We start from the raw sequence: 13,805 nt of genomic DNA on the forward strand, positions 1-13,805 counted from the left end.
GGGGCTCAATCCCAGGACCCCAAGATCATGACCTGAGCTGAAGGCAGACCACTTAACCGACTGACCCACCCAGGTGCCCCTGCTGCAGTATTTTAAAAGAGCCCTTGTTTTTTGTGTATTAAATTTTGAAAGCACTGAAAGCACTATAATTATCTAATGTTTTCCTTCCTCTTCTGGAATGCATCTTGAGGGGAGATGTTGTAAGAAGATTCTAGTCCTTGTGTCTTTTACCCTGTCATCAAATCCTAGATGGCCCTCTGGATTAGTTTTTGAGTTCACATCTTGGTATGCTGGGATGTCATTGGGATTTCCTGTGCCTTTAACAATACTCAAGGATCTAGGGCACCAGGTGACACATGTAGGTCCCATCACGATGAGAAAATGGTCTCACTTCCCAAGAGTGTTCCCTTTTGGGTCTAATGGCTCACACTTTCCTCTATATGCAACAAGGAAAATATCCTTCACAGGTATTTCCAATGGTTCAACCATCTAGGGAATAGTTCATTGAGATGAGAGAAATCTCAAAATATCTTCTTTAAAAGGTTATATTACAAAATAACCTCTTTTTAGGCAACACTTCTAAACAGAAGATGATTATGTGTGCATATTTTAAAAAAACAGGACATAATGTCCACTTATTAGTTTATAATCTATAATATATTAACTTACCAATATAAGGACTATACTCCATCTATTGTACTTCTTTCCCCCAATACTACTTACGTAGATTTACAGCAAATTATAAACAATTGAAATTACAAAAGCGTTAAATCTTAGCTTTGGATTTCTATTTATCTTTTATTAGAATGTCATTTAACATCATCCTCCCCTAATGGCAACTAGGTATAAGACAAGACGACTGGGTGGCTGGAGAAGCTGGTCACCAGGATAGAAACCTGGGCCAGTTATTTGCCTTTATGTTGGATCCATATCTTGAAAGTTCCTCAACCTTAGCAATTCAACTTTTCTAAAATCATCATAATACCTATGTCACTAACCCCAGTCACATTGTTAACTCCAACCAATAATTCGTGGGATCTGAGGAAAAGATCCAGATAACTGCATTTATAGGTCAGTAATTGCAGGCTTCATGTTTATAGTTTTGGAACCTCTACCCATTTCTCCCTCCCACTTTTTTCTTTTTGCAATATAACATGAGCTAACTTTTCCTGCACATATGATTTCCACCAGATATGCATTACAGTGTTGAAGAGCAATCAGAATTTTTTTCCAGAAAAATTCTTTTCTCAAGATATTTTCCTATTAGTTTGCTTTCCTATATCCAGGTAAGCACATTGTGCTATTTCTGAGGCTTTTTTTTTTACACCGTCCTATGCTGATCCAAATCAAACAAACCTTTAGAGGGTACTGACAATGATGTCTTCATTGAATATGATCGCTGCTAAATCTGTAGCTCCCTGTTTGCTCTGTAATGCTGTGCCAAGATCTTGGCCTTTAGATGTTCCCAGAATCCCTGGAAACATTACTTATTTGTTTGTGAGTATAAGCTCTAGAATGATTTTGTATTCACAACAAAATATGAGAATGAATAAAGCAGTGTGGCTTTACCTAGGCTGGAATTTTTTTTCTTCACCTAACCATAGGACTTGGAGCCGCTTAGAAGAACAGCAATACTCTACATTGGTGCATTTATAAAATATACTAGCATTAAAACAAAGTAAAAGGATCTGCTGTAACAGAATCCATTTTTTTTCAACCTTTGATATTAAAATTTTTTTTCCTGTTGAAATTATTAACATTTCTAAATTCCGAGGGATACTGGTGGGAACTGTGATTAAGGACTCACATTGTTTAGCTTTTAAAATACACATTTAAAAAACTAGTCTTCGGGGCACCTGGCTCAGTGGTAGAGCATCTGCTTTTGGCTCAGGTTGTGATCCTGGGGTCCTGGGATCGAGTCTCGCATCAGGCTCTCCACAGGGAGCCTGCTTCTTCCCCTGCCTATGTCTCTGCCTCTCTGTGTCTCTCATAAATGGATAAATAAAACCTTAAAAACACACACACACACCAAAAACTAGTCTTTATACCTAACCTGATGACTTAAGGAAATCAGCAGGGTATCAAAAAAAGTCACCCTAACACTCCAAATGGGCTTTTAGATATCATAAAGGCTAAGTAAACACCATGGTTCCACCATCAGAAAATACTAGGAATATGGACAGAGATAACATATCACAATTTCTATTAGAAGATCTCAAGAAAGTCTACTAGAAATTGATCCCCTTCCATTTAGGCTTTATTTTGAATAACAGGACAAAAGCATTCTTTTAAATGGGACCTTTTGAGAAACCCAAAAGAGGAAAGTCAACGGTAAGAACAGGGCATAGCTTCCATCAGTGGCCATGGGGCTGGAGTGGGGGGTTGTTAGAGGGCACAGAGCTGCAGTCCCCTGCCCTGCTCACCCTCTGGTGTGCACCAGACTCGGTGCTGGGCAGGAGGGCACCGCTGCGTGTGGAGAGGCAGGCAGTTTTGCTGGCTCCCACTTGCTCCTCAGGCCAAAGTCCAGGCAGAAGTTGGCCTTGTGGGGTTCCTGTCATCCTGCCAACCCGCGGCACTCCGGGGACATTGCTGGGAGAATCCTGGCCAAATCCTGCATGAGAAGTCACCTCCCTCACATGCTCTTCCATGTCAGGGGGTTAGACTAAAGGAGACCCCTTCTGTCAGGTTTTATGGTGTCTGTGCCCTAGCCAAGGACAAGAGAAAGAAAAAGAAAGCAACTTGTTTAACCTCACACAAGAGAAAGGAAAGAATCCTTCAGTATAAAAGATCTGGGAACAAAGCCCACTGTGCCCAAGTTTCAGCTCAGTTTGTTGTTTTTTTCACATACTGATGGTTTTTAGCAATTTAAATAATTATGACCCCACGTATTCTGGGGTCATATATATATATATATATATATGTATATATATATACATATTCATTGCTTTCTCAAAGAGTGGTCCAAAGCCACTGCTGCACAAATACTGTACAGAAGAATCTATGCGCCATTTGACAAGTCAATACACGAGGTATATTCAGACTTACCTAGGGAGCACCACCACCTAGACACAAATTTAATAGGCAAGTAGTCTCAAAGAGAGGCCTCCATTTGCCATTCTTAAGGCCATAAATAGGAAATATTGCTTTCCATGAGGTTCTTCTGACACCTCGTGAATACAGATGCCCAAACGCATATTCACGGCCACATGTCTACAGATGCTCCATCACCTCACATATGTGTGCCATCTCTCTCCTGAACTGATAAACACAACACGCGTCCAGAGAATGTTCATTTGAATTTTATTTGTCCTTTTCTTCTTTGAGAAAAGTGGAAATCCTAATCTCACACGATTTCTTTCCAATGGATACACTTAGACAATTTCTCAACGCTTCCTTCAATTTTTACACCACACTGAACCCAATCGGTTTTTGTTTTAAGGTAAACCAGGTTTCGGGTTCTTCCCTGTGGAGAAGTTACTTTCAAGTCAGTGAAAGTTCTTGGCCCATGATTAAAAGTCTTTGCCAATTAGTACTCAACGACTCCAATTCATTTTTTTCTGGTTCAAGATGAGTAGGAGCCTAATAAGGCTGTGATAAAAGGGCAAAAGGCACCGAGAGCCAAAAGCGGATTAATGAGCTCCTCCATTTATTTGTCTTCCTAACAGCTGAACTGTTACAACTATTGACACTCTTCAAAAGGTTCCGCTCTGAACCCTGTCCAGGCGCTGCAGGCTCCAATGGACATCTTCAAATCCAGAGAATGGAGAGGCAAGAGCTTCCCCTGTGTGATGCCAAAACCAACAAAGCCCCACGGATCAGGTAATGAAACTTCAGCTTCTCCCCCTTTGAGATTTATTTACTGGCAGCTGACAAGGGGCAAATTCAGCTCGGATTGTGCAGTCAAGGCCCTGTCAAGCTTTGAGAGGCACCCTTGTCTTGAAGCACCTTCATGACTGGCATTTCACTCAAAAGCCCTCGGCACTGGTCCTTCACAGCTTATGACATCACAAAGGACACTCCAGACAGATGCCTACATGGCATCCTGCAGCATTTTAAAAGAGAATTAGTGGTTTTAATTATGGTCGTCGTATGAAAGGGAACCATGCAAGCTCCACGGGAGACCTTTGATCAGACCCTTTTGCTAGTACAATGCCGCGGAACTTTGACTATTCCTGGTAAGAGGCCTTTTCTCGCTGAATGACTCACCAGTGATCTTTGAATGCAGACAAGCTTCTAGCCCTCCCTCTTCATTAGTGAGCATTTCTATACAGGGGCCTATATAGCGCTTGGAGTCTCGGAGCTCTACAATTGGGGGGAAGAGAATCCCTACGGATTCTGGCCTCTACTTAGGAAGTGCTGAAGGACTCGGAGTGACTTTATTCATTAAAACAGGTTGCTATTAATTAACTGTCATAATAAAATAAAGAACTATTATTTGCATTTCTTACTCTGTTCTCTTTAGTAATATGTATAAAAGATGCTTGTCAAAGAAATGAATTTATTGAACCACTTCCCCATCCCCCCCCTCCAATCCCCGCTTTTTTTTTTTTTTTTTTTGCATTTTGGCAGCAGGAGCCTACTAATTATTGGGCCCGGATTTATGAGCCCATACAGAAGTAAAACATAAATATAAAATTAAGTGAGGAAATACAAAATCCTTTTTATTTGCCACTTTATGCAACTGAAAGAGAGCAAACAACAAATTAGCTTTATTTTTTAATGATTTCAGAGAATTATCAAAGACAATAAAACTCCAACCTTTTAAAAAATATTCACTGGGTTGGTGTTTGGCTTGCATTGTGAAATTATGTAACAACCATAGCCACTTAAAAGAAAAAAAAGTATTTTAACTTGAAGCAGAGCAAGATTCACTCTTAAAAAAATCGCTTTTGGGAGACAGAAAATGTGTCTTTGGTCTAGTATTAATATTTTAAGAATTTAATCTTCCAAACTTATCCCAGTAAGCAGGGGCCCTTAAAAGATTTGCAATCGATGTTGAAAGTACTTGAAAATCGTCCATTCTCTTCTAGCATCTAACCAAGCAAAGTCATTAAGTGAAAGACTGAGGAAGTAGGAAGGTTTTCTGGAAGATTCTCACTGAAATGCTAATTTGGTGATGTGGGATAAACAGAATTTGCATACCCACCACATCACAATAACTAAAACATCCTACTAAATAGTATTGCTTAGTGATGGGAGAGGACTTAGTCTTTCTTTCCTTCTTTCTTTTTTTTTTTTTTTTGCAATTTTTTTTCTTGGAGGAAAAACTTCTGGACTTCGGAATTTTGGAAGCTGAATGATGAGCAGGTTTTTCACATTCTGCTGCTTCAGACATTTTTCATATTTCTCAGACTTTGCAGTTCTTTTCTTAAGTGCTTTAGAGCAATTAAAATATCAGGCAGCTGGGGATCATTTGATGCTTTCTGGGTGTAGAGACGGAAGTGTCTGATGGTTTCAGATATCAAGACTTCAGGGTCTGTGCCTTTTTCCTGGAGGCGTAACATCCGCTCACAGGCGATGGCATAGTTCTTGTGCCAATTCACTGGGTGTTCCTTTTGTAAATAGACAATCTCCTTATAAAGCTGAAAAACAGCAAAGATGTTGGTATTCCATCGTTATTCCTTGACTTTTTTTTTTCACCAAAAAAACAGAAAACACAGAGGAATTAATCACACAAGAAGAAAAATCCAAGTAAAAATCCTATAGTAAAAATCGAATCGTTGCCAGGCCATGCAGAAAATGCAAGAACGTTACTGTAATTATTACAGTGGCAGGAGGCAAATGGGCTTCATCTAAAACTGCTTCTGGGGTTTTTCGGATGTTGCGGAGGGAACCTAAGACACACTGTGTCAGGACAAAATGCTCTTCCTCCAGAACGATGTTCTGGGAAAGGGATTTAGTTCTAATTCATGGAAAGCTATTTACTCAACAGGCAAAAAGGTTGAAACTCTAAATTTAGCTGTTGGGGGAAAAAATAGATTTCTTTAGAAAACTGCATGGAAAGAGAACTTGAAGGAATTTAAATTTTGAACCTCATTTTGACAAAAATTTCTCTTTACTTTAAAAACAACAGTAATAACAATAGCAACAATAAAACAGCTCAAACGAATCCATCATCGAATAGGCTGAGCATAGAGAATTTAAGAGCCATCCCTATAGGTATTAAAAATCTTTGGAGCATCCTGTAATCACAATTTTGACAGTTAAAAATTTGCCCACAGAGATCAGGAATTTTGTTTTGCAACATCAGAGGTAGTATTAACTGGACAGAGTTTGGGTCTTTGATACTGAGTTTTCCAGGGAGAAACAGCAAAATTTAACAAATAAAGTCGACCCAAATCTGCACAATGGAACACTAGACTTGCTTACTGGGAAATGTCACAGCCTTCTTGGGGTCTGGTAAATTGGTGTCGGATCTGTGGGAACTTGAGGTCAGCAACAGACTCGGTGAACACACAGAACAAGCAATGATACCTTCTCCAGGACCAAGGGCTTTTGCAGTTAGAACTGTATTCATCACATCATTAGGTTGAAAGGGACCCAATATATTAACTATTGCCCCAACTTCTACTCTAGGGCAGATAAATGCATACCCACCTAACCTACTTTTAAATAGTATCCACAGGAAAAATCCCAGAATTCACGTTTGATGTGTCATCTCGCTATTTAATAACCTTCTGCCTTCCAGCTCACTTTTAAAGCAGTTTTCCCCTTCACTTTCACTCCATCACAAAGGAAACAGTCCCCTTGCACTTGCATGTACATCAAAGCTATGAAGCTAGCCTCTCGCTCTTCCATTCTTTTGGTCAAATACCCAGTGTTTCTCTACCTTTCCTCGTGGGTCTTTTTACTCTAATTGTTGCTCCTATTCCTGAGCCTCCTTCTGATCCTCCGATGAGGGACACGTGTGAAGTGTACGGCTTGCTGCCTGCCACAGAGCGGGCGCTCAGGAACTGTTCAGGTTCTTAACATTCCCCAGTTCTCAAAATCCTACCAAGTTTCTGGAGTTTGAAACAGGCCAGCCCTTCAGTGAGCATTCCCCATTAGCTCAAGAGAACGACAGGCTCAGTCGTGACCTCCCTGTTGTGTCGTCTTTAGCTATTGGAACCACCTTACTACTTGTTTGCAGAACACTTTGTTGTTGACACATCATCGACTTATTCTGGGTGGCCTATTAAGCCACAAGTGCTGTATCTTAAGAAGCCAGTCATTTCACATCACTTGTAATTCTATTTCCTCCTCTATGTGTTACTATCTTAGCCGATTCTATTCTATTTACCGGGGACACCAATCTAACAAACGTATTCCTAAATAGGGATAATCCCTGCTCCCCCTCTACACCTGAAATTAATGTCCCCTCAACTTCAAGTTCTGTTTAAGTTACTGACTGGAATACTTAAATAATAACAAAAATGTCTTACAGCTAACAAGAATGTTCTTGAAAAACCAGTACCGGGGATCCCTGGGTGGCGCAGTGGTTTGGCGCTTGCCTTTGGCCCGGGGCGCGATCCTGGAGACCCGGGATCGAATCCCACATCAGGCTCCCGCTGCATGGAGCCTGTTTCTCCCTCTGCCTGTGTCTCTGCCTCTCTCTCTGTCTCTCTGTGACTATCATAAATAAATAAAAATTTAAAAAAAAAAAAAAAAAAGAAAAGAAAAGAAAGAAAAACCAGTACCGGGGGGGGGGGAGGGGCAGGGGTGGAATTGCCTTGCAAGCAAGATCACACATCTGGAGACATCTGCAAAGAAGAGACCTATGGACTTGTGTCCACTCAAAAGAGTAAAGTTTAGAGGTCTAGAGGAATAGTAAATCTGTGAATTAGTTTCAGTAGTGGCCTAGCAACTGACCAGGGAACAGGTCACTGATGAGAATATGACATAATAGTAAGTCTCCTATTTCTTCCAACTAAATAACTGCTTGTGTTTGACACCATCACAGAGTACTAGAGATGAACAGGATATGCCATGACAAGGACATGAGAGATCACTGATAATGCTTAAAGCCCACTTTTATATTTAGAAGAAATCGAGGCCTGGAAAGGTGAACTGACTTACAGTTGACAATTAATGGTGGAGCAGACCTGGAAGCTGGACTTCCCGAATGCCAGACAGAACTCCAGCTTGCTGTCCCCCATAATAGATCCCTGGACATCCTCAGTGGGGTACCTGGGAGGGTTCTGCCTTTGTTCCTGTGGCCTGTCCTCCCACACCCATTCTCTCACTACTCTGGCCCCATCATGTGTCTGGTTAGCTCCCTCTGATCTTTCAAGATGACACTCCAGGGCACCTGAGTGGCTCAGTCAGTCAAGCATCTGCCTTTAGCTCAGGTCATGATCCCGGAATCCCCAAATCAAGTCCCACATCTGGCTCTCTGATCAGGAGGGAGTCTGCTTCTCCCTCTGCTCCTCACCCTGCTCAGGCTCTCTCTCTCTCTTCTCCTCTCAAATAAACAAAATCTTTTTTTTTTAAGATGACACTCTGGTGACTTCTCCAAAGCCTCCCTCCCCTCCTCACCACCCCCTCTCTGGAAGGGTATACGCATGCACAGCCTGCTGCCCCCCTCTGCACCTCTGCAAATCTTACAAAACTGAATGTAAAGGAGGACTCTATTTCCTGTCTCTTTCTGCAGGCTGCTACTACCTCTGGTAGCAGGGGGACAATGTTTGTTCGTCACCACAATATTTGGTACAGACTGGATTCTCAATAAATGCTCTGTGAGTAAATGAGTAAATGAATAAACGATGGATCCATGATCCCAAAATTTAGGAGTAAAATGAGTCATACTGATTGGATGCCATGTGATCTGGACATAGCGTTGAACCAACGCCTGGGCTGAGCAGACCCACCACAACCTGGGATGGCCAACACCTCAGGTGCTCACACACATGGCTCTGGGGCTCTGGTCTCATTGGCCTTGGCCAGGACATCCTCCAATGTCCTCATCCTCTGACAGCCTCTGTTTCCCAGACGGCATCTGAAGAGCCCAGGGCTATAGATTACAGAAGAGAAGGGGCTCATGAAAGCAGGATACCAGCAAGCCTCTGCTCTGTCCTTTTCTTTTCCATTAGAAAGGCCCACCTACCTATGTAGGAGCCTCTCTGTGGCTGGGCCCTCTGAAGGCTGCTTTGGCCTCCTGGGGCCACAGTCACAAGTCAGAGCCACTCTCTAAGACCCTTCCCCTTCCTCATGAAATCCCAATCAGCCATAAACCTATCGTTTCGAGTGCAGTTAGGGTCAGGACTTTTGCACAGAGGGCAACCTGTCAGAACTTGTTTGGTGGTGACATTTTCTGTTCCAATTGTTCTTATTTGTTTCTTGTTGCTGTTGTAACAAATCACCACCAAAGACAGTGGCTTCAAGCAATATACATTTATTATCTTATGCTTCTGGAGGTAAAAATACATAAAATCAAGGTTTTCATAAAACCAGCAGGGTCATGTTCTTTCTGGAGGCTCTAGAATCTGTTCCTTTGCCCTTGGCTGCTTCCAGAGGCTGCCTGCACTCCCCAACTTGTGGCCCCATCCTCCACCTTCCAGGCCAGCCACACAGAGCCTTCGAATCTTGTTCTCTGACTTCTGCTTACGTTACCACCTCTCCTTCTCTGACTCTGACCCTCCTGCCTCCTTTTTAGAAGGGCCATGCGATTACACTGGTCCACCTGGATAATCCAGGATAATCTCCCCATCGTAAGATCTTTAACTTAATCACACGTGCAAAGTCCCCTTTGTCATGTAAGGCCTTCTGTTCACAGGTTCCAGAGATGAAGACTTGGACATCTATGACGAGGGGTATCATTTGCCAAACACACCATTTACTTTAGAGATTATTTGTGATACACAAGTAGTTTTCCATTTATATCACTTCCTAAAGCCAAATAAAACTAGAAACAAAAAAGTAGTAACTCTACTGTGATACACACACTCCATTCCAATCACCACCACCTTTTCACCAAACATATACATATATATATATATAAAAGTGTACCATACGTTATATGCGTAAGTGTAGAGTTGAGCCTTCACAGCTGAAGGGACGCTCACACTTTCCGCCAGGTTAAAGATGAAGAATGGTGTTTTCATCCTGGGAGTAGGGGAGGTGGGAATGTTCATTAAAATCATGTTGTCAAATTTCACATTTAAAGCTACATCTGTCAGACTCTTCCACTGATAAAGAACATACAAAAAAAAATCCCTTTATTGTATACTTTTCCTCTCTCATCTTCATAGAAGCGTACTCTGAACCAGCAGCACCTCCTTTCCCCACTGCCAACATGCTGCATTCACACTGCTTTTAGGAAAAAGCTTAAACTCATCATCACTATCACACATCAGTTCTCCTCCGGATGTATATCACTGTCACTCAAGAGCAGCCGGGAAGGGACAGACTTGCTGGGTTTGTCAGCACACCCCCGAAGGTACCCAATCCAACTGCTTGGGCCAGGTGTGACTAGTTCTTCAAAGGTAGTTAGACTCTTTGACCACATGAACTCGTTCAAATTGTATTCTGCACACCAATTAAATCAATACCTGCCTGAATAATGACCTGCTTTCTTCTTTTATGTGATTTCTTCCCCAGCCTCCCTACATTCAATCACACTGAAGAACTGTGCGAACAGACGGTGCATCTTTGATCAGTTCTTCAAAGCAAGCATTTGTCCCTATAACTAGGGAGATAACTTGAATATGCTGTTTTCTGACTTTTCAAAAACACTGATGTAATAACCATAGTATGGCTATTTTTGTAATTGCTATTTTGGAGCTCTATTTCTTGACAATTTTTTTAAAAACCTCTTTAAACTTATGTAAATCCTTTCTATCATAACTCGATCCCCAGTGCAAAGCACAGTCTCTGGCTCAAATTGGGCACCATTTCTCTGCGGAAAGAAATGCTTCATATATACTTGGTATCCCCTTCTGTAGACCACTTAAGACTTTTATATTATATTTAGGCCAAAATCTGTTAGTGTTAGATATTTTGAATATTTTATTTGTTTTTTAAAAGATTTATTTATTTGAGAGAGAGAAAGAGAGCGAGAGAGAGAGAGAGCATGGTGGGGAGGGACAGAGGAAGAGGGAAAGAGTCTCAAGCAGACTCCCTGCTGAGGGCAGAGCCCCATGTAGACCTTGATACCATGATCCTGATATAACCACCCCAGCTGAAACCAAGAGTTGGGTGCCTAATGGACGGCATCATCAAGGCACCCTAGGTATTCTGAAGATTTTAAAATAATGACAGGAACCAAAAGCATCCATTGCATCACCACAAAGTGTTCCATACAGGGACAACAGGAGAGTATAGCAATTAGCACATTAATCCTCAAGTTTCTTCTAACAAGTGGGTCTGCTCCATTAGACTGGAAGCTCCTTGAGGGTAGGAACTGGGTTACATGCATACATACATATATAGCTTCTAAACCTAGCATGGTGTCTGGCCTTTGGGAAGTATTCAGTAAGTGCTTATATAATTAGCTAGCACATTAAACATGGATTCGAGGCATTATCAACTTCTCTTCAATCAATTATACTCTGATTTAGATGAGGCCAGAGAGCACAGGAGCATAGCAGTATTCCTGAGTCAGCTGTATGTGAGTTCCAGACTCCATCACTTGTTGCTATTTGGCTTTGGACAAGCAACCTCTCTACTTCCAGTTTGTCCTTTTGTAAAATGGGGATCGATCATAGCAACTTCTTTATAGGTTTTTATGAAGGTCAAATGAGATTATTGAATGTACAGTGACCAGCCTGTTTGAGGCATTGTGCCTACAGTGAGGCACAATGCCTCAAACAAAATGACTGCTCATGAATGTTATTTTAGGGGTGTGTCTAGGTGGCTCAGTCGGTTAAGTATCTGCCTTTAGCTCAAGTCATGATCCTGGGGTCCTGGGATCGAGCCTGGCATCATCGGGCTCCCTGCTCAGTGGGGAGTCTGCTTCTCCCTCAGCCCCTCAGCCTGCCTATGCTTTCTTTCTCTCACTCTCACTCTCAAATAAATAAAATCTTTTTAAAAATGTTATTTTATTATTACCACTGACCCCAAAACAAACTGCAAACACAAAAGTGTGGGCTAGTCACCTTGCTTGCCACATCTCTTCATTGGCCACAGACTCCCAAGAAGATGGATCAAACCTGTAATTACAAGAAAACAGTGACATTTTTCTGCTGCTACATTTATTGCTACAGACATGTAATCTTTGTTTTATAATCCTACGAGGCAGATAAAATAGGTTGGATATTGAAGTACTGATAGGAACCGAAATAATAAACTTATTCTCCTAGAAAAGTCTGATCGTTAGGAATTTGAGATTTTCATAAATGTGTTCTTAATCTGCATAATGAGCCCCAGTGCCCCATGGGAGCAGATGAAGGATTAGTGGGAAGAGGCTGGAGGCATCTGAAGAGCCAGCTGTTCCTAAGAAGTGCTAGATGGGCAATGGGGCAGGGGCGAAGCCTGGGTCACTCTACAACCACAGCTAAAAGCCAAACAGCTGAGAAGCAAGGCGATAAGCCTGAAAGAGGGGACTCCTGGCTTTGCTAACAGCATTGCTCAAGCCAGGATGCCGCTCACAGAACATGGGCTAAACCATCTGCTGAATTTTTCTTTTAATTAAACTTTCTTATTATGTGTCTATTTTGATGGAATGGATATGAGTGGTGTTGGGTATTTGTCCTTTGGTCAGCTGTTTGCAGAAAAAGTTATATTCTTTCTTTTCAGTTTCTTCTTCTTCTTTTTTTTTTTTTTTTTTTTTTGTGAGTTTTATGCCCAACATGGGCCCTGAACTCACAACCCCAGGATCAAGGGTTGCATGCTCCAATGACTGAACCAGCTAGGTGCCACAGAAAAGATTATTTTCCAACTTTTCCTCATGCTGCTCATGGAGTGCTTTGATCCAGACCTACTCATCCATCTGTCTGGTTGGTGCAATGTGGTCTGTTTCCTCATATGGACCCAAAATTCCTTGTAGCATTTTTTTTTAATATCATCTTGCCTGTTTTTGAATTAATACGCAATAGTGATCTAATCTTTAAATAATTCATAATTTTAAAAAATGGCAAGGGAGGCACGTTTCTATAGATGGTGACTTGATTTCCAACAGGAGTGAGTCAGCTCTGTAGAGATGCTTATAGTAAGACTGATCATGCCCCATACAACCTAACCAGGCTAATGATAACTGTGAAGAACATGTTACCCAAGGGCCAGTCTTCCCCAGAGAGGAATGACCTGCCATTCCCGAAAACAACAAACAGGGTAAGTTCATGCATGTGCAAGCTATCCCAAAACACAGAGTACCTATTTCAGCTCTACTGTAGTTAATGCATCTCTTCCACTTTTAGGACAATATAGTGTTATAAGAGCTGGAAGTGGAAGGTGCCATGCCCCAAACTGTTGGGGAGCCCACTCCACCACAGGCCTTCCTGCCTTCCCATCACCCTACTGTTCTTCAAACACGAGAACCAGAAATACATGTTCTCTATTATGATTCACGTGGGCAGCAAATAACAGTATTAATAACTAATAAAAAAATCAAAAATATGCACGGGCATCTCAATATTTAGTTAAATTTTTTAAGCACGCAAAACTGCTGTGCTCTGATGAAAAACACAGCCGCTGTCCATACCTTCCATATTCTTCGGTCCAGTTATAAATATTTCTTGTAAGTTTAATCCACTCCTCAGGGTTAAATACAATCTCTGAAGGAACTAATTTGTCACAAGAACCCCAGGGCCACAGTGAATAGTTCTTTTTCCACGTTGGATCACCTTCATGAATTCCTATGCAAACAAATGTTTTTTTCCTATTGAAAACAG

General features: G+C 41.6%; 1 protein-coding gene across 2 annotated transcripts in view; it reads right to left on the reverse strand.

The window, feature by feature from the left end:
* Positions 1-3,283: 3,283 nt before the first annotated feature.
* TMEM260 (transmembrane protein 260) overlaps positions 3,284-13,805 on the reverse strand; it is a 68,769-nt gene continuing 58,247 nt past the window's right edge. For both annotated transcript variants that reach the window (XM_041758307.1, XM_041758306.1), the window contains 4 exons: positions 13,616-13,792; positions 12,072-12,125; positions 9,990-10,080; positions 3,284-5,582 (listed from right to left, as the gene is read on the reverse strand). In XM_041758307.1, the coding sequence (XP_041614241.1) occupies positions 5,328-5,582; positions 9,990-10,080; positions 12,072-12,125; positions 13,616-13,792 (577 nt within the window). In that variant the 3' untranslated portion in view covers positions 3,284-5,327. The remainder of the gene's footprint in view (positions 5,583-9,989; positions 10,081-12,071; positions 12,126-13,615; positions 13,793-13,805) is intronic.

This window comes from Vulpes lagopus, chromosome 6, assembly GCF_018345385.1.
Source record: "Vulpes lagopus strain Blue_001 chromosome 6, ASM1834538v1, whole genome shotgun sequence".
Classification (NCBI taxonomy): domain Eukaryota; kingdom Metazoa; phylum Chordata; class Mammalia; order Carnivora; family Canidae; genus Vulpes; species Vulpes lagopus.